This window comes from Triturus cristatus, chromosome 9, assembly GCF_964204655.1.
Source record: "Triturus cristatus chromosome 9, aTriCri1.1, whole genome shotgun sequence".
NCBI classification, from domain to species: Eukaryota; Metazoa; Chordata; class Amphibia; order Caudata; family Salamandridae; genus Triturus; species Triturus cristatus.
The window spans coordinates 565,041,142-565,063,396 of record NC_140592.1 but is presented as its reverse complement, the minus strand read 5'-3'; the positions used below and the strand labels follow the sequence as shown (position 1 = coordinate 565,063,396).

Here is a 22,255-nt window from a genome sequence, read left to right as displayed (position 1 = left end):
CTAAAAAAAACATAGGTTTTACAGACGTTATAGTTAGGAATTAGCATTTAAAAAACCTTAGAAATTCACTGAAAAAAACATAGGTTTCAGGGACGTTATAGTTAGTTGGACATTTGACTCATATAAAACCAGAGAAATTCGCCTGTTATAGTACTATATCTCGCGTGCCTGCATTGCACTGCTGATGACGTCACATATTACATCACTCATGACATGGTCAGTGACATCACTCATGACATCACTGATGACATCTCAAATGACATCATCCAGTGAATGTGTGTTTCTGTAAAGTTTAAATATTTTTCATATATATCTATGCCAAGGTCTATTCAAGAATAATTCGATGTAAAAGTGCCTGAATACATTATTTAGTAGATGCATGACTGACTCTATAAGTCACTGATTGAATGTATGTTACCTTTCTTCTGCCGAGACACATCGTGAGAGTAATAGCCAAAGCAGGACCTTGGAACAGGGGCTGATTTCTAAAAACCCCACTGGACGCCACAAGCAGCTACTCCTCGCGTTTCCTGCTTCGCGGGAAACGCTCACACCGGGACCAGTGAGTAGTCATTCCCAAATTGACTACATCTCCCATAAGGCAGTGGGGCACCTTGAACATCGCCGGCAACGCCCAGAGCCGACCAGGTGCTTTAAATATGCACCGGAGGAACATCCCTTGGGATACCTTTCTTCTGCCGAGACACATCGTGAGAGTAATAGCCAAAGCAGGACCTTGGAACAGGGGCTGATTTCTAAAAACCCCACTGGACGCCACAAGCAGCTACTCCTCGCGTTTCCCGCTACGCGGGAAACGCTCGCACCGGGACCAGCGAGTAGTCATTCCCAAATTGACTACATCTCCCATAAGGCAGTGGGGCACCTTGAACATCGCCGGCAACGCCCAGAGCCGACCAGGTGCTTTAAATCTGCACCAGAGGAACATCCCTTGGGATACCTTTCTTCTGCCGAGACACATCGTGAGAGTAATAGCCAAAGCAGGACCTTGGAACAGGGGCTGATTTCTACAAACCCCACTGGACGCCACAAGCAGCTACTCCTCGCGTTGCCCGCTTCGCGGGAAACGCTCGCACCGGGACCAGTGAGTAGTCATTCCCAAATTGACTACATCTCCCATAAGGCAGTGGGGCACCTTGAACATCGCCGGCAACGCCCAGAGCTGACCAGGTGCTTTAAATCTGCACCGGAGGAACATCCCTTGGAATACCTTTCTTCTGCCGAGACACATCGTGAGAGTAATAGCCAAAGCAGGACCTTGGAACAGGGGCTGATTTCTAAAAACCCCACTGGACGCCACAAGCAGCTACTCCTCGCGTTTCCCGCTTCGCGGAAAACGCTCGCACCGGGACCAGCGAGTAGTCATTCCCAAATTGACTACATCTCCCATAAGGCAGTGGGGCACCTTGAACATCACCGGCAACGCCCAGAACCAACCAAGTGCTTTAAATCTGTGACCGGAAACGCGCACGGGACGCGCCGGGCGAAGCCCGGGCAAAGGGCGGGCCCTCTTAGGCCTGAAGAGACTGGACTGGGCCAGGGATTCTGGTTGTTCCATCACATGATCATCAGTCATTGTAAGCAAGCTTTTTTCATTCGATATAGGACCGTCTCTTCATTAGTGCCTAGATTCAGATGTGGTAAGAATTGTTTAGAGGATATCAGACATCGGTGTACTAACCACGTTCTTCTACAGGGTACCTATCGCTACTACTGTAATTGGCATAGTTATTAGTCCAAAAGGTCCAAAAAATCCAAAAAATCTTTTGTATTTTTTTCTTTTTTTTTTTAGTATTATTATCTGGATCATATAGATATGACTTCACGTGAAACAAGAAGTAGTAAAGCTGCAACTATAACCTCACCTGCCGACAGGTGCATGTGTCACAGAAAGCAATGCGAGTTTTTGGAAAAGAAAAGCATTCCATCGTTACCCGACCCACCTAACCGGGGTTATTTCCGTAAAAGAGGAACTCAATAACAGATGCCACTCTCAAGTTTTTGGTAATGTGAAGGCTACGTCTGGCTCTCACGCTAACACCGGCGGTATGGTATTTTTGTGTGCGGACATCATTGCTCGGGTGTGTAAGGCTTCCACGTCTGTGTATTTGAATGGCAGATTATTCGAGGTTCATTTACTACGATATCTAAACGTGTATGACTCTAGTCCTCTTTTATACACCACATAATATAAACTGAATTATTTTGTGGCACTTGGGCCTTCAAGTCACCCAGCACCAGCTCCAGGTCATCCACAATGGTTTTTATCTACTCCTTCACCTTGGTCTTGGAGGCTTGCTCCTCTGCTGGGGGAGAAGGGGTCCCCTTGGACGTGGCCGACATCCTCGGGATCCAGGTCAGCAGCGAAGCCTCGGACGCGTGTGGCGCTCTGCTCCGCTGCTCTGCGCCTGGCTGAGGCAGCCCCTGTCCTGCATGGTGCCGGGCTCTGCCCGCTGCGCGCTGCCATGCACAACTCCACTCGCAAGCTGCGCCCGTGCCCGAGCTGCAGGCGGCGGACACTGCGCCAACGTCACTTGAATCTGCTGAAGCGGGGGTGTCGATAGGAGCGGGATGCAGGGGGCGCCAGAGGTAGAGGCGACCACTGGAGCACAGGGCATGCGGGCGGCTCCCCGCGCGGGGTAGAACGCCTTGCAAAGGCGGAGGGAGAGAAAAAACACAAGTGCGGCCGAAACGCAAACATCAGCGTGTTTATTTTAGCATCACGCTTTAAAGTGAAAGCAGGATTCAACAAGTGCGTGTCTGCCTGTAGTGTGAGCGTGGGGTGGGAGCGTGTGCTCCATTACATAGCAGTAGTTCAGAATTGGTATTGGATATTTACCCAAGGAGGTAGCACTTAGTAATTAACCAGTAGGAAGTACTCCACTTGGGTAGATATTTTTGTGCAAAACTGTGGACTCTTTTTGGAGAAAAGGGCAGGTGTGGGTGCGTTGTAGCCGAGTCACTGACCGAGCTACTGACACACCCACATAGACACTGATACACCGACTCACAGACCCATTCAGACACTCACACATCCACTCAGACCTACTCAGACACTCATAGAACCAGTCAAACACTCATGCACCCACTCAGAGAGGCTCTCAGACACTCACAAACCCACTCAAGTACTCATGCACCCATTTACAGACCCAGTCATAGTCTCATATACCCATTCATAGACCCATTCAGAGACCCACAGACCCACTGAGACACTCATGCACTCACAGACTGACTCACACACACATGGAAGCACTCGTAAACCCACTGAGACATTCACACCCACTCCCAGACCCACTGAGACACTCATGCACCCACTCACAGACCCACTCACCCAATGAGACACTCACACAGTCCGTCCAGGCCCACTCAGACACTCACACACCCAGTAGACACTTATGGAGCCAGTCCCAGGCCCACTCAGACACTCACACACCCATTGAGACACTCACTCACACACCCACTGAGACACTCACGCACACACTCACACACTCACTTGCAAAGGTTACAGGTTACAGCTCAGAAATAGAAATAGAAATAAAAACTTTAGAAATTCACTTAAAAAACCAAAAGGTTACAGGGACATTATAGTTAGGAAATTGAATTTTAAAAAAAGTAGAAATTCACTAAAAATCCAAAGGTTAAAGGGTCATTATAGTCAGGCTCAGATTTCACCCGTACAAAACCACAGAAATTCAGCAGTTCTAGTTACCCGCGCTAACTGTAACTCAATGCTTATGACCTCATATATTACATCACTCATGACATGGTCAGTGACATCTACAAAATCACTCACATACCCACTCACATCCCAATAGAACCTTTTATACACCTTCTCCCAAACAACCCCTCACATACCCATTTGCAGACCCATACAGTACTCACACAGCCAATCACTCCTCCATAGAGCCACTCATACATCTGCTCACTCATACAGCCACTCATACATCCACTAACTCACCCATACAGCCACTCATGCCCCCACTCACGCACCAATACAGCCACTCACACATCCAGTCATACAGGTACTCAAACACCCATACAGCAGGGCTCAAAAAATCGGATGAGCTATTTTTAGGGATATCTCGCCCTTTCTGGCAAGTTAAAAATCCTCTAACTTCAGGGAAGACAAACTGACTTTTGATCTCGGTCTCCGAGAGCAGAGCAAATATGACAAGATAACAAGATTTAAAGACCTCTTAATTGCTCACAAAGTGAGAGAGCAAAAAAAATGCCATTAAAAAGTCAGCTTATCTTATTACATTTATTTTTCTTTCTGTGATTAAGTTAGATGATTTCGTAAAGTGAACTGTGTGACAAATGAACTGTGCAAAGCATGTTAAATTAAAGGTTGTAAGATGTCAGGCTTTGTTCTAACACAACACTGAAATAGCTAAGTGAACTGTTCAAACACTACAAATATATTTCACTAGTTATGAAGACCCATTTTTGTAATTCTGTGGTAACAAAAATATTTATAGGATCAAAACAAATTAGAGCACTTTACTTGGTGATGTGCAAATGTTAAATATTTTTGTTGAGTTACATTAGATATGTTCACTCTCCTTACTGAAAAGACTCACATAATTAAATAAGCAGTGAAAAGCCATTACTCTGCCTCAAATACCTTATAATGCAATGGACTGTCCTGGACCATCTACAAACTGATCTGTGGATGCAAAACCCGTTGTACTCTAGAACCTTGGTGACGGTCACGCACTTGAATCAGTGAAAGTGTGTGCACATTAGGTTACAAGCAAAGTGTAGGGAGTAGAACTGAATACAACATGGCTCCTAAAAACATATCTACCTACTGTTCAAGCACAGGTCAGAAATATTGAATGCCTTGGAATACCTCAGAAAATGAATGTGTCCTCAACACCTTAACCTATTTGATTGGAAATTGCTGCTTCTACTTCTGCAGTTATGTGTGGCCAATAAAATAGCAGGTATTTATCAGCATCAAAAGGGTGGAAGTTTATTCTTGTGTCTCCAGGATTTAAACTCATGTCCACCAGATCACTGCTGCAAGCTCTCTGGGATGATCCCTAACTATATTTTCTCTAAGAAATTACATTTCTAATGTTTATACACACAAGAGAACAAACCAAACACATTTCTGTGTTCAGGCCTAAATGTTGGTACATGCAGTGATAAATCACATACTGCTGGCTCACTATTTACAACTGACATTCAAGATTGGATTGTTGAAATAGTGGCGTGTCACTGCTAAAAAGTATCAGCAAAAAGCAGTACCAAAGCAACACTGCATTGTCAAATGGAGCAAGACCATTTTGGCTTTGCCAATGATTGTTTTAAAAATGCCACCCACAGATCTTAAAATGAAAGTGGAAGAGAATTTAGATACTGCTATTGATAACTTTAAAACTAAATTGAGATAAAAAAAAATAAGATTTACTCATTTAATGTAACACTGTCGTTGCTTCAATTCTAGTCAAGATCTATGGGATCAGCACTTGTGGCTTATGCCAAGTGTTTATGACTGCCAATGCGCTCATTTCCGCCCGTTCAGACTACTGCAACACCATATACCCGGGTCTATCTGAGACTTCAGTTCACAGTCAGTAATGTAATATGCCCTCTGCCAAGGATGCTTTTTATCTCCATCATCTTCCTTTACCCCTAGCACAATTAATCACCATCTTCCTGTCAGATTACCTTACCTTCTCAATCTCTGGGACTGTGCGGGAGCAGTAGAGAAGCTTTGTCACCTCAAGAGGGTATGCCTGAGGAGCAGTGAAAAAATACAAAAACAAAAATAACTGACACTTGTCAAATTTCATATCAGACAAAGAAATTACAAATGCATTGGAAAGCACTAAAGAGGGCTCTTCAAATGAGCAAGGAGCATATGGAAGACCACTGCAGAAATGTCCTGCTGGTCAATTTTAGATCTGGTCTAAAGATAGCATAAGATATCTTGATAGCCTCATGCGTTCTAGAATAAAATATCATACAGAAATACATATATAGGAGCTCTCAAACCTTTTCTCCATTGGTATGTTAAAATGCCACTCAAACAATGCTCTCTCCCCCCATAGCACAAAGTATAAGTCAAAAGCCCACCCCACTTCAGCCACTGGATGCTTTCTCTGAGTATATATATATATATAAATGCACAAAGCTGCAGTTGCACTAAACTTTTCTCCAGCCGACGTCCCTCTTGAGTTATATTCAAAAGCCTGAAAGTTTTTCCGTAAATCTGCAGTAGAAACTGCAGTATCTCAAGTCATTACTAGAAGTCCCTGAAGCCAGATACAAGTGCCTGAAATGTAAATCACAAACATGACAGGGTGTGGCTTCAACCTAGATCTGTGTATGGACTTCTGCTACTCAAATGACTTGTGCTCGTTATTATCGGATAAATAGATATACCAAACCTGGTTTATTACATTGCAATAATATAGGTCTCTATCTATCTATCCACTGTAGGGGCCTGTGTTCGACTTCATGGTCAGATGTTAAAATCCCGCTGGGACCACTTAGCCTTTCATCCTTCTGAGGTAGATAACATGCATACCATTGAGTTGGGTAACAATAAACATCTGTTATTCAGTACAAAGATACCCTTGGGTGAACATGCTCTTTATAAATACACATTATGATACCAACCAAAACATACGGCATAGGGCAGTAGGTTTTAATGTGTGTGTCGGATAATTTACATACATACATGCACATTACTCACATTCACTAGTGACTGCTAGTCGTTTATATGTGAAAGAGTTTAGCCTGATGTTTTCACAAAAATGTTATAATAAAAAATGAGGACTTTTAGTCAACCATCTCTATCCTTCAGGTTATACGGTAGTTACTAGAATAATGCCCATCCACAGCACATAATAAATAAATAGGTAAGTACAGTTCTACCACAGAGTACATTTATTTTAGAATGCTAGCTGACACATTTATTTACACCCGCCTAAACAGAAGCAGCCAAAATGTATTTTTTGAAGACAATTGTATTCACTAATGAATGTTAGCTCCTACACATAGTTGAATGTCATAACATACTTTGATTAAAAAAAAAAAAAGAATATTATTGAAATCTGTATTTTAGACCACTCATTATTACAAACCAGCTTTGACTAATTTAAACTACGGAAAAAAAGGCACACCATTAAAATAGCAAAAGAGTGTATGCAAAGTTGTATTAAAGTTACACCCTCTCAGTTTGTTGAAGGTCATCTGAAGCACTTACATTTGACTTGAAAGGTACCATAAAAACAGCTCGAGGAACTGCACATCCATGAAAGAATTTCAATGCTTTTGAACTTGAAAGGAACCTTTGATGCTCCTTGAGGAACTGCAGGTTTGTGTGTGTGTATATGTATGTATGTATATATGTATATATATATATATATATATATATATATAAAATGTTTTTTCTTCCACTGTAAAAACCACAGGTTTCAGGTATTTTATAGTTAGGAATTAGCAATTAAAAAAACCTTTGAAATTCAGTGAAAAAAACACAGGTTTCAGGGACGTTATAGTTAGGCTGATATTTCCATTGTACAAAACCAGAGTATAACTCGCGCCCCCGCAATGCACTGCTGATGACATTACATATTACATCACCCATGACATGGTCAGTGACATCACTGATGACATCATTAATGACAGCATCCTGTGAGTGTTTCTAAAAAGTTTAAGAATTGTATATATATAATATTCACTGAAAAAACCATAGGTTTCACACACGTTATAGTTAGGAATTAGCATTTAAAAAACCTTGCAAATTCACTGAAAAAACCATAGGTTTCACACATGTTATAGTTAGCTGGACATTTCACTCGTAAAAAACCATTGAAATTCCCCCGTTATAGTTAGTGCAGGCAACTATAACTCACGCGACCGCAATCCTCTGCTGATGCTAATACTGTATTTAGACACTTATTTGCCCAGGTCTTCTTCCATTAAATTTTAGCTATACATATATTGCAAATATTTTTTTTTCATAAAGACACATATGTCATCAGCAGAGGATTGCGGTCTCGTGAGTTATAGTTGCCTGCACTAACTATAACGGGGGAATTTCAATGGTTTTTTACGAGTGAAATGTCCAGCTAACTATAACATGTGTGAAACCTATGGTTTTTTCAGTGAATTTGCAAGGTTTTTTAAATGCTAATTCCTAACTATAACGTGTGTGAAACCTATGGTTTTTTCAGTGAATTTGTACGTTTTTTTAAATGCTAAGTTACTTTACGCCGTTCGTGGCGTGCGCGCGCACAGTGAGCATGCGGTGCGCTTCGCGCACCGCGCGCCCACTTTACGCAGTTAGTGCCGTGCACGCACGGTGGGCACGCGGTGCGCTATGCGCACCGCGTGCCCACGTTACGCTGGATGGGCCATGTACGCACGATGCGCTTTGCGCACCGTCCGCACACGGAGGACATATTATGCGCTTCGTTGTGAAAGGTTAACTATTAAATGCTCTATTACAACATATATGCCATGCACAAAAGGTGCCCAATGGGCACCTTTTGCTCACGGGGGGGGGGGGGGGGGGAAATGTGGATAGTTTTTTTTTTTTAATTTATTTTTGAGCATACGGTAAGCGCATTCGGCGTTTTTTCGAAAAAAAAAAAAAATTAATTTTTGGCCTTGGGGGTCCTTTTGGGACACCCTAAGCAAGGCTAGGTGGTTAGGAGCTGTCTAGCCTGCCCCTTTTCATGTTAACCAACTTGGTATTTCCTCCCCCCCTCAGAGTGCGAGAGAGAAAATGTCGGCCGACACTTCCTGGTTTCGACCGATTTGAATGTTTACTAAGATCTAACAGTCAATCAGAATCACGCTCGCGCACGGCACCGTACGCGTACGGTAAGCTTACCGTAAGCGCACGGTAAGCTGCCACAGATATATATATTGATTTAAATGCTATTTTCTCAGGAACTATTGAACAGATTTACACCAGACCTACAAAAGGCACTTCCTTGACCTGTAGACTACCTCTCTGCCAAATTTCAAGTAACTCTGTTCAGCCGTTCGGGCTTTAGCTGTGTCTAAAGGTCCTATGGAAAAATGCATGGGGAAAACGCGTTTTGGGACCCCCCTTTTTTCTCAGCCCCCGCTTGACGAATCCCCCCCGAGACTTTCAGGGTAGGAGCGGAGCGTAGCGCCCCATTAGTTTTGAAAATTTCGCGAGGATTCGTCGACCGGGGCCAAAGTTATTCCAAATAGAATGTTGCGGATTTCCTATGGAAACAGGGTCCTAACTATAACTATCTACTGGCGACCGCCAGTAGATAATAGATATATATATATATATATATACGCCAAGGTGTATTGAAGAATGAGTGGCTGTATGAGTGTCAGAATGGATGATTTAGTCGGTACGTGACAGTTGCGCTATATAAGCTCACCTTTCATTCATTCATTCAGGTGGTGTGGGTATAACTTTATAGGAGAGTACATGGTAGTGTGATTGATTCTTTGGGTGATTGACTACGTGAGTGGCGCTGTGTGAGTCTGTATGGGTGTATGAGTCCATATAACAGTGGCTATATTGATGAGTGACTGTGTATATGTAACTGTATGGGTGGGTGAATGGGTGTGTGTGTGTAGACCTATGAAACAGTGAGTGGGTATGTACTAACTGGTATTTGTGTGTCTATGGTTTCGAGAATGGTAGTTTATATTTTAGAAAGGGTGTATCAAAGGTTATATCAGGGTGTGAGGCGGTGCTTCAGATATTAAGTGCATGATGTTATCAGTGATGTCATTTGAGATGTCATCTGTGATAACACTGGCCATGTCATGAATGCTGTAATGTGTGACGTCATCAGCAGTGATTGCAGGGGCGCAAGTTATAGTTAGCTCAACTAACTAGAACAAACACATTTCTCTGGTTTTGTACGAGTGAAGTGCCAGGCTAACTAGAACGTCCCTCAAACCTGTAGATTTTTCAGTGAATTTCTAAGGTTTTTTTTTTTTTTGAAAAACCTTTATTGATATTTCAATCAATTACACGTATGGGCCTACAACCCCCGGGGCCGGCCGCTAAACAGTCATAATCACAGAAGGCAATTTTATCACAGGCAGCACCTCGGGGAGCAGAATCTCCACGCTAGCCTACTCTCAGTCTCTGAACAGCCCAAGTAGGAGAACAGGATAATAAAGGTGTACATTTTATAACAGAGGAGGATGGAAGGATCAGGTGCCAAACAGTTTCCCAGCAGCGAAAAATGGCAGGCAGAATGATGAACGTAAACAATAAACAGCAGTCAATCTAAGCAATGGCGCTGAAACAGGAAGTTCAGGATGTGGAGGAATATCACGGCCATTTGCGCCTGCAACTCCCTGCCCTAAGACCCAGGAAACACCACGGAAATTATGGCACACAGGAAACAGCAGTGATTAACAACAAAGGAGTTCCACCATGCTGATCCCAGAAAAAGACAAAGAAGAATAAGAGAAGAAAAGGAGGCCATGGAAAAAAAGGGGTTAAAGACTAAAGAATCCCCTCCCCCAACCCCCCACCCTGCACCTCTGCAGACGAGTACGGCCCCCCCCCCAGCAGTGTGCCTGTCGCCCCGGAACCAGACCCGAAATATAGAAGAAACCGAGAAAAAGGAGTAGGAAAAAAGCCCCCACCGGACGGGGGGGTAGAGAGAGTATTAATAAACTGGAGGAGGGCCTGCAAAACATGCCCCCGGCTTCTCCCTCCCGCACCATATGTTTTCCCGCAAAGCATACAATAAACAACACAAAATCGACCCTGTCAAAGAAAAGTAAGGAGCATTACGCACTTAGTACACTAACAGTTATGCCGTGAGAGCACGCAACCCCCGAGCCCGCCCGCCTTTTAGATGACCACCTCTGAAGGATCAGCCTTATCCTTGGCCACTCTTTGCAAATCTACCCATGCATACCCATCGACCCAGTGCCATGTCCAATGTTACAAGGAAGAGGGGCGTCCAATAAAGATCAGGAAGCGACACACACAGGTAGGGTAGAAAGCTCTGAAACTCGACACAGTCAGCTCTATGGAGGGTCGTCTTTCCCAGTGCTGCCCCAGGATTTACACTGCACACCAGGTCCAGGAAGGCGGAAGCAGCCCGAGCAGGCGCCCGCTGCTTGGATATTGCCTGAGTCGCCGGAGGCCGCGCACGGGACAAGGCCACCACCCCCCACTCAGGTCCAAAACCTCCGGGACAGACCAGACCCACAGCCAGCTGATCGCGCGTTAGTATACCGTCCGGAGTGTCCAGTTGTGCACTATTCACAGGGGCGGCCACGACACTGTCCTCCCGTGTGCAGTGTAGGAAGTCCCAGCGTACCTGGGGACAGGCAGGCCGCATCTGTTCCGACGCTAATGTCACTCCATCGAGCTTACTCCCCAACACCCAGGCGCCGTGAACCAAGGCGGAATGAAGGGCACCGAGAGCTTCGAGAAGATCACCGTACCCCAGTACAGCTCCCGGCGCTCGCTCCGCTACGCTCCTCAGAGTCGCACCCTCCCAATCCTGCTGCAACCCAGTGTACAGGATGGTGGACTCTGTCGTACCAAAATGGCCGCTGGGTAGGTCCATCCCAGATTGGGACCGGGACTCAGGCACAAGCGCCTCGGGTTCCATGGCACTGGAAACAGGGTTCCGGGGGCAGGCAAATAATGTGTCCGGTATGTGGTCACGGGCCACAGTCATCCCCACCACGGACCAGCGCCCGGGAAAATCCGGGAGCAGCTCGCAAGAATCAGGGCGAGTTACGGGCGGCGTCCGGGCAGCTCACCGGCGGAGGCTGAGGTAGTTACCGGAGAGTCTTGGAGTTGCCATCTCGGGCATGCACTCGTTCCGCTACGCTTAGTGGTAGAAACAACCACGGCGAAATGTAGGCCGATATTCGCACCACTCCGGTAGTCCGACTCCACCCAGTCACCAAAGGCCGCTGTTGTTGAACTGCCGCCCGGCCATGGTGTCCACTCGAGGTCCCGGTTCCAGGGTTGCACAGGCCGCAAACTTCAGACGGACATTTCTCCGGCGGTACCGCTGCCAAAAACTTCGGGGTCACACGATCGGGTGCCGCTCTCGTTCACCAACACGGGCAGATAGCGCAGGCTAAGGATCTCATGCAGGATATCCGTGCGGGGTGCGGAGGTTCGCGGAGCCGGGAGCCTACGCTGCCGTCCCGGTCGCCATCTTGGCTCCTCCCCCCTCTAAGGTTTTTTAAATACTAATTCCTAACTATAACGTGACTGAAACCTGTGTTTTTTTCAGTTAATTTTTAAGCTTTTAAATGCTAATCCATAACTAGAACGTCCCTGAAAACTGTGTTTTTTTCAGTGAATTTCTAAGGTTTTTAAATAAAATATTAATTACTAACTAAAATGTCCCTGAACCTGTGCTTTTTCAGTAATTTTAAAGGTATATTAAATGCTAATTTCTAAATATGCCTGCACAGGTTAAACGTACAGAAAGAGGAAGAAAGGTGCAGAAAGAAGCAAGAGAAGTGCAGACAGAGGGAAGAGGGGTGCAGAATGAGGCATGAGGGGTGCAGAAAGAGGCAAGAGGGGTACAGACAGTTGCAAGATGGGTGCAGAAAGAAGCAAGAGCAGCACAGAAAGAACCAACAGAGGTGCAGAAAGAAGCAAAAAGCATGCAGACAGAAGCAAGAGAGGTGCAGAAAAAAGCAAGGGAGGTGCAGAAAGAAGCAAGTGAGGTACAGAAAGAGGCAAGAGGTGCAGAAAGAGGTAAGAGAAGTGCAGAAAGAAGCAACAGAGGTGCAGAAAGATGCAAGAAAGGTGCAGAAAGGACGTGCAGTGCAGAAAGAACCAACAGAGGTGCAGAAAGAAGCAAAAGGGGTGCAAAAAGAAGCAAGAGAGGTACAGAAAAAAGCAAGGGAGGTGCAGAAAGAAGCAAGTGAGGTGCAGAAAGAAGCAAGAGAAGTGCTGAAAGAGTGAAGGGGATACAGGAAGAGGTAAGAGAAGTGCAGAAAGAAAGAGGCAAGAGAGGTGCAGAAGAAAAAAGCAAGAGGTGCAGAAAAAAGCAAGAGAAGTGCAGAAAGAAGGGAGGTGCAGAAAGCGATAGAGATGTGCAGAAGAGGCAATGCCAGCCTAACTATAACGTCCCTCAAACCCGTAGTTTTTTCAGTTCATTTTTAAGGTTTTTTAAATGCTAATCCCTAACTAGAACGTCCCTGAAACCTGTGTTTTTTTCAGTGAATTTTAAAGGTATTTTAAATGCTAATTTCTAAATATGCCTGCATAGGTAAGACGTACAGAAAGAGGAAGAAAGGTGCAGAAAGAAGCAAGAGAAGTGCAGACAGAGGGAAGAGGGATGCAGAAAGAGGCAAGAGGGGTGCAGAAGGAGGCAAGAGGGGTACAGACAGTGGCAATATGGGTGCAGAAAGAAGCAAGAGCAGCGCAGAAAGAACCAACAGAGGTGCAGAAAGAAGCAAAAGGGGTGCAGACAGAAGCAAGAGAGGTGCAGAAAAAAGCAAGAGAGGTGCAGAAAAAAGCAAGAGAGGTGCTGAAAAAAGCAAGAGAGGTGCAGAAAGAAGCAAGTGAGGTGCAGAAAGAAGCAAGAGAAGTGCTGAAAGAGGCAAAAGAGGTGCAGAAAGAGGCAAGAGCGGTGCAGAAAGAGTGAAGGGGATGCAGGAATAGGTAAGAGAAGTGCAGAAAGAAACAATGGAGGTGCAGAAAGAGGCAAGAGAGGTGCATAAGAAAAAAGCAAGAGGTGCAGAAAAAAGCAAGAGAAGTGCAGAAAGAAGGGAGGTGCAGAAAGCGATAGAGATGAGCAGAAGAGGCAAGAGTAGTGCAGAAGAAGGAAGAAAGGTGCACCAAGAAGCAAGAGAAATGCAGAAAGAGGCAAGAGAGGCACAGAAAGAAGCAAGAGTGGTTTGCGCACCATTAGTACCAATTTAACACCCACAATAAGTAACAGGTGACCATTCCAGGTTTGCAAAGGGCCTTCCACCACGCTGCAACACTTGTCGCTGCATTTTTGGTAACGTTTGAGCCGTTTGAGCTAGAAACAAGTTTTTTCTTTGTTCAAATCTGCAGATTATGCACCAGATGATGGATTATATGGCAAATGCGGAAAATGTTTAATTATACGAAATTCGGTGCAGCAGAACAGTTGCATAATTCCAGTGGCCCTGCTCATACCTCCGACTAGCTAAAGAAGTGCTCCTCAGTGGTTCCTTCTTTTTTTTAATGTCATTGAGTTTATAGTTTAGCTTCTATGGAAATGAGGAAGACTAAACCGGAGGTTACCACTACACAACACAGACTATCATAACACATAATTACTCTCCATAACACATAATCCCACTCTACATAATTCCTATACACTAAATACCAGATACATTCTATCCAATTAATTTCACTGCACAACATACCACATAATTCCACTACACACAAAGTACATCCACTCCAACAAATATTAGTAAAAAACGTTTACATTTACAACGCTAATAGCCCTAACTTTCACAAATGCGAGACCTATTACACTGCAAATGCTTCTTTAAAACTAGTAGTCGCTTTTGCAGATAGGTGGAGAATTTACAGGAGGGCTTTTTGGCCCCTAAAGTCCCCCAGGAGTAAAGTGGATTTCATCCCACAACCAGTAGTATGCCAGGAGGCATGTTTGCAAAGTGGTGGACTTCTTAGCAATCCCACTGTGTTAGACTTACTGGAGGTAACAGGAGGGGTAGTTGGCCCCCCAGGGCATCCTTGGGGGCCAACTACCCCTCTGATTACCTCCGGTAAATCCCAGACAGCAGGGTTGGTAAATTCTCATAACAGGCCATGCCCCCTTAGCCAACCACTCTGCAAGCGCGCTCTTGGATGGGAATTAAAGCCCCCTTTACTGCTGGGGGTCTTTAGGGGCCAACTAGCCTACCTGTTACCTTCAGTAAGCCCCACACAGTGGGATTGCGGAGAGTTTGACACAGGCCAAGCCCCCTTTCTCCCCCACTCTGCAAATTCACCTCCTGCAGCACTGTTGCTTGGGGGATGAAGTCCACTTTAGTACTGAGGTCCTCAGGACACAAGAGGACCTCGTTGCCCCACCAGCAGTGTGCCACGAGGTGTGTTTGCAGAGTGTTGTAAGAAGTGGTGTGGCCTCGGACCACCTCTCAGCAATCCCACTGTGTGGGGCTTACTGGAGGTACCTGGTGGGCTAGTTGGCCCCTAAGGATTCAAGGAGACTTATTCCCACAACCCAGACACGCTCCAGGAGGTGTGTTTGCATAGTGGTGCAGAGAGGGGGCATGGCCTCCAGCGAGTTGCTGGGTTTCTTTTGTTATTAAATTTTATTTTAGGAAGGGGGGCTGTGCGGCCCCCATTCCATTAACTCTTTTGGGCCCCGGAACCCCATCTCCCGGGGCCTCAGCCAGTTAAAAAATTTAAAAAAAGTAAAACATTGAAAAGGGAGAGGGGCGAGCGCCCCCCCCTCCCCAGGCCAATTACGGTACCGGAGACCCCATCCCCCAGGGCTGGGCCTTTGTTTTTTTTTCATTTATAGGGGAGGGTGGCCGTGTGGACTACCCTCCCTTGGCCGGTTTCAGCCCTGGGGACCCCATCCCCTGGGGCCTGGCAAAACCTTGTTTTAAAGAAGGGGGGCCCCTCCTTCCCTGGGCCACTTTTGGCCCCGGGGGACCCTATCCCCAGTGCCTGCCAAGCCTTTAATTTTATTAATTTGGAGGGGGGCTGCATGGCCCCACTCCTGAGGCCAATTTAGGCCATGGGGACCCTATCCCCCAGGGTATGGCCATAACGTTGGGGACTGCAGGGGGAGCCCAAATGCCCCTGCAGCATTGCTTTTGGACAAGGGGAGCTGATGACATGACGTGAATCGGTTCAACCGATTCACAAGCTGGCTGCCAACACTTCCTGGTTTGAAGTGTTGGCAGCCAATCAGAATCAAGCTTGTGCTCAGGATGATTCGCGTATCCGCCACGGTCACCTATTTTTTTATGTATGAATTTTCTGAGGAAGTACTGAACTGATTTGCACGATTTAAAAAAAGGTTGCTTTCTGACACAACAGCTACATTTTTGCCAAATTTGGTGTAATTCCGTTCAGCAGTTCGGGCTGAAGCTTTGTCTAAAGTTTCCTATGGAAATTAACATGGAGAAAACGCTTTTTGGAAACACCCTTTTTTCTCGGCCCCACCTTGACGTATCACCCCTGAACTTTCAACCCAGGACCTAACCTGAGCAGGGCATTAGTTTTGAAAATTTCTCGAAGATTTGTCAAACTGCGCCAAAGATATTGGCAAAACAAAAATACGCTTTTCCTATGGAAACTAGGTCCTAACTAGAACTACCTACTGGTGACTGCCAGTAGGAAAGATATTTATATATATACACCATCGCTCCTTCCACTCGATAAATGTAGATGAAGCACTTCATGCTTTCAAGTATTTTATTTACGGGTAGGCAAACAACAACGGTCTCTCAGGATGTCTCATCAACATGTTTTTGCCATTTTGCAAACTACTGTTATACCAAAGTCAAAAAGCTTTATTTCGATAAAAGAATTATCATAAAAGCATGTACATACAGACATATAAAAACAGGCAGACAATTCATCAAGGGAGCAATATTTACAAGAAGTCACAATATTTATGAGAATACTCTCCACCTTGGTAGCTTAATGACTAGTTATATAAATTCATAAAAAAGTGTTAAAATCGATTAAAAAGGTTAAAAAAGGGGATAAAAGTGCTATAAACAAAAATCATCTACTGGGGCTAGTGAATTTACTTCTGATGATCCAAGACCAGCCCAGAAATTTGGCCACTGCACAAACTAGCATCAATCTTGTATCAGATTGTAGAATGCGTAAAGCAACACGGTAGTTTGTAGTGCCCAGGAGGCGACAGGCAGGGCCTAGCCATTTCCTTCTTGGATTACTGTACGCTGGGCATTCAAACATAATATGGGCAATGCTTTCGACCTTCTCCACACAAATCAGACAAGTATCGGGTGTCTGGTGGGGAGGCTTCCATTTACTAGTGAACTCTTGGGTTGGAAGAATCTCTAGTCTGAACTGGAGATACAAAGATCTATCCCTTGGTTTTTGTACAAACTCGAGATAAGGCTCAAAGCAAATGGACTGCTTGTGGATGTAGAAAGCTTCAGTCAGCCTGCCAACATTGGGGTTGCTAAGGTCCTCATTATCAATCCTGGCCCAATATGCTCTTTTAAGGTTGACCTTACTCACGGGGACACCGTGTTCCCAGGCATCGTTTAGATCTAGTTGCTTTAAGGATTTTTTGATGTTACGGAGCCAGCTTATTTTATGGGAGCCTGGAGTGTTCATAATTTCTCTCAGGCCCTCAGAATATTTTTCTAGCTCCGGAGTGCGCCAAAGACGAGCCCAGAATAACAAAGGACGCAACCTAGCAATATCTTTGATCGAACGCCTACCCAGATCACTGAAGAGCGGTTTCAGAGGGGTTCCCCTAGGCATTGAGAGTAGATCTCTCATAAATTTGTTCTCGGACAAGGTGATGTCTTCAAGATTGTCAAAACCCCATAATTCGGCACCGTATAGGGCTGTACCAACTGCTTTGGCCTGATAGATCTCTAATGTGGGAGCGATTGGCTTACTCCTAGAGGATCGATGTTCTTTGGCAATCACTCCCGTGGCTCGTTTAAAATTTAGTAGCATCTTGGTAATATGGGGTCTCCAGCTTAAGGTGTCAGAAACTCTAATTCCTAGATAGTCAAATAATTTGACATATTCTAGGGGCGTTCCGTCAGACATAATAGATACGCTGGGTGATTTATGTGATTTGAAGGAGAGGAGCTTGGTTTTTGATGTGTTAATAGCTAAACCTCTCAATGAACAGAACAAATGAAACCTGTCTAAGAGCTTCTGTAGGCCTTTTGGTGTCTTCGAAATCAAGAGGGTGTCGTCCGCAAAAAGAAGGGTGGGAACTTTTTCACCCGCCAGGGCGGGGGCGTCAGCTGGAACATCTTGTAAGAATACTGTTATACCCTCAAACATGTTGCAGGGCAGCAGTAAAGCATGGACAGGGAAAGGTTTTCACAATACTGCCCTACTGGACTCAGGGGTTACACAGAACAATAAATTCTAAACCCGTTTTTCCCACAGGTGTGAGAAGGCTTGTTATTAAGAATGCAAAGTAATACTTTAACCTCTTCGGTGCTCAGGACGGTCTCCGGCCGTCCAACGTCACAGTGGGTGTGTGCGGAGGAGGGCCAGGGGCCGTTTGAAACACGCCCACTCATTCATTCTCCCGCATAGCGGGAGAATTCGCGGAGCATCGAAGGGGTTAAAGTAAACCAAATAAAGTAAAAAAATATACAATAAATATAACAAATGGGCCAAGATGTAACCTTGACAATGTCATCATTATAAATAGTATCCTCCTAGGCTCGTAAAAAATGATAAACTATTCCTCTACCCATGTAAATATGGGGTACATATCTACTGGCGGTCGCCAGTAGATAGTTATAGTTAGGACCGTGTTTCCATAGGAAATCCGCAACATTCTATTTGGAATAACTTTGGCGCCGGTTGACGAATCCTCGCGAAATTTTCAAAATAGGTGGGGCGCTCTGCTCCTACCCTGAAAGTCTCGGGGGGATTCGTCAAGCGGGGGCTGAGAAAAAAGGGGGGTCCCAAAACTCGTTTTCCCCATGCAATGTTCCATAGGGACCTTTAGTCCAAGGTACAGCCCGAACGGCTGAACAGAATTACTTGAAATTTGGCAGAGAGGTAGTCCTCAGGTCAGGGGTGTGCCTTTTGCAGGTCTGGTGTCAATCTGTTCAGTAGTTCCTGAGAAAATCAAAAATAAAATCATATATATATGTGGGCGGAGCCTAACCACACATCTCATCCCGAGATCTGATTGGCTGTCAGCACTTCATCCAAGAAGTGTTGGCAGCCATCTTGGGACCAATATACATGATAGCACCTCATTAAAAAGCATTGCAGTTAATAGAAGGTTTTAAGACTTTAGTTACATTATAAATCATTTGTTGATGGTACCATACTCATTTTAGGAATTGTGGTATGTTCTAAGGTGATTTCACCATGTGAAAAAGCCTTCTGCTGGGATATCATGATTGAGAGAAAAATATTTTCTCATGCTTTTCCCACAGAGGTTTGGAAGGTGATCTATAAGCTAAACTGAGAGCTTATTTTCTGTAAATTCACATTATCTTTCTCAGTCATGTGAGAATGAAGTCTGACATTCTCAGTAAAACATGTACATCCAACAAGGGCAGAGACTGTCAGTTGATTCCTTTGTGTTCTACTGCAGCTTCCCAAAGTGTTCCAAAGAACAACTAGAGCGCTAACAGTCCTCCTTATGATAAACATATGGCACACCTGAAGCCATCTTGCTTGGATTAAAGTGGTAACTCTTAAAATATTTAATTTAAAAAGGAACAAAATGAGGGGGTTCATTTTTCCATAAAAAGTATGATTAGTGCTGCAGAAAGAAAAATTAGGGCACATTTTGAGTGACTTCTCAAATCCTCTTCTATTTCATTAAAAAATTCTGACATGCAGACTGAAACATGCACTTTCAATACCAGCAGCAGTTTTCCCTGGTGAGCAGTAGCTTTACTACAGTGATCTAATGAGCAAAAAGAGTGCTAACATTCTGAATTTATGGCAAATGTGTGACACATCTGAATGCCTTTGGAATCAAAGTAAAAAACTGAAAGTATTTCCTACTGAGGAGACTGCAGTAAATGAGGAAATTAGAAAACTTCATAACAAATAAGTCTGCCAAGATGGCCACCAGAGACAAAAGAGCCCAAATGTAGCCCAAATATCACCCAGATGTAGCCCAAGTATAGCCCAATGACAGTATGTCCCAGAGTGTTCTTAAAAACAACTAGAGCGCTTACTGTCTTCATTATGACAAAAGTATGACACACCTGAAGCCATCTTGATTGGAATAAACTGGTAACACTTAAAACATTTAATTTAAAAAGGAACACAATGAGGGGGTTCATTTTGACATAGAAATTATGATTAATGCTGAAGAAAGAAAATGAGGGCACATTTTGAGTGACTTCTCAAATCCTCTTCTATTACATTAAAAAATTCTGACATGCAGACTGAAACATGCACTTTTAATACCAGGAGCAGACTTCCATGGTGAACAGTAGTTTTACTACAGTGATCTAATGAGCAACTAGAGTGCTAACATTCAGAATTTATAACAAATGTGTGACATATCTGAATACTTTCATGATGGAATCAAAGTAAAACACTGAAAGCATTTCCTACTGAGGAGACTGCAGTACATGAGGAAATTAGGAAACTTCATAACAAATAAATCTCCCAAGATGGCCACCGGAGACAAAAGAGCCCAAATGTAGCCCAAAATCACCCAGATGTAGCCCAAATATAGCCCAATGACAGAAGTGTGCAAAACACTTATTATTTTGTGTTTTTGCAGTGTTATATAGTGCAGACTTGTCAGGTATCGGAGTGCTTTACATGAGCATTGGTTACATCACACAAGAACAAATTCATTTTGGTTGTAGACATGGGGAGACTAAGTGATTTGACCAGAATCACAGAATGTCGAGCTGAAGCAGAAATTCAACCTGGTTCCCCAGTTGCAAAGTCTGTAGTTCTGGAAGTAACACCACATCCTCTCCGCTAAGTGCAACATTTAAACAAGTGGTCAACTGGATAAAAAAACATAAAGGTAACAAATAATTTAAAAGTGCTTTCTCGCTATTTGAACACTCAGAAAATATGTCCTTATTTTAGTCTTTTAGAGCACTAACCATCATTTTTATGCCAATAAGACCCTCTCATATATGTAATTTCTAAAGGAAATGCTCTAGGTATTACAGTTTTGATTACATCAAGATGACGTCAGGCATTCCACACTTTTGTAATAAATATAGAATGTTAGCAATCTAGTTGTTCATTAGGATACTGTTGAGAGGCAGAGGCCAGGGGCACGGACTCTGAAAATTGAAGGCAGGTAGGAGGGTGCAAAGGCAACAATTTAACCACACTGAGCAGGCAGGAAGGGCCGTGGCAGCACAACAGACTATGGACGGCAGTGGAAAGGGGGGCAGGGGCAACAAACCAACAATACAGGACTTGCAAGAGAGGCTGTGGCAATGTAATAGACCATTGTGGGCAGAAGGAAGAGGCAATGGTAGTACAACCATACATGCCAACAGACCCGATTCAGCCAGGAAACGTCCAATGTTTTTAAGCTCAAATGGGCTTTATTTTATCTGTCTCCTGTCTACAATCTCCTCTTTTTCAATGTAACTCAAAGGGGAAAATCAATACCCCAGTTTTTTTTCAAAATCTCCCTCTTACCAAGTTCAAAATGTTCGCAAGTATGGTACATTGGATCATGGAAGGAAATGGGGTAGGGACATGGACTTGGATAACAGAGGACAGGAGGGACACGGAGAGGTGCACCAAACTGACCCTGCAGGGCAGGCATCAGGGTTTGCAGCAGCACAATACACCACACAGGGCATGCAGGACGGGAGTGCAGCACAACAATCCATAGAAAGCAAGAGGGTGGGGACAGGACCATGCATATGGACAACAGAGAACAGAGGGGAAAGAGGCAGGACCATAATGGACAGACAGGAGAGAAAGCTGCAGCATAACAGACCATAAAGGGCAGGAGGGATGGATCAGGGGCATTACAATGGAACAGACAAGCCAGGAGGGAGGGAGTAGGGGTCTGCACATGTAAACAGAGGGCTGGGGGCAAGGGGGCAGGGCAGGAGCAGCAATCTAGCCATGGAGGTCAGGCAGGATGGGCACTAGAAGCAAGACACACCATGAAGAGCAACAGTGAGACTGTGATGGCATACACACAGACCATGGAGGGAAGGTGGGAGGGGTTATGGGGCAGCTAACCAACCACACAGGGAAGGTGGGAGGGACCATGGCAGCACAGAAGACCATGCATGGCAAGTGGGAGGGTTAGTGGTAGCACAATGGCTATGATGGGCAAGAAGGAGGGTGCAGGGGCATGCACAAAGGACGATGGAGGATAGAAGGGAGGGTCAGGACCTGTGCACAGACAAGAAAGTTCAGGGGAAGGGGCCTCACAACAGACCGCACGGGGCAGGCAGGAGGAGCAGTTGCAGCACAACAGACCAGGGAGGGCAGAAGGGTGAGGCAGTACAATGGACCATGTAGGACAGGAGGAAGAGGATAGGGGCATGGCATGTGGACAGGCAGGGTGGAGGTGGCAGGGACAGTTTACAGTCATCTGACAATGCTAGGCAG

General features: G+C 44.8%; 1 protein-coding gene across 1 annotated transcript in view; it reads right to left on the bottom strand.

The window, feature by feature from the left end:
- Window positions 1-22,255, bottom strand: part of ERCC2 (ERCC excision repair 2, TFIIH core complex helicase subunit) — a 1,160,844-nt gene that overhangs the window by 964,047 nt on the left and 174,542 nt on the right. The window contains exon 5 of the mRNA XM_085625578.1: window positions 5,700-5,762. Coding sequence (XP_085481704.1) covers window positions 5,700-5,762 — 63 coding nt within the window. The remainder of the gene's footprint in view (window positions 1-5,699; window positions 5,763-22,255) is intronic.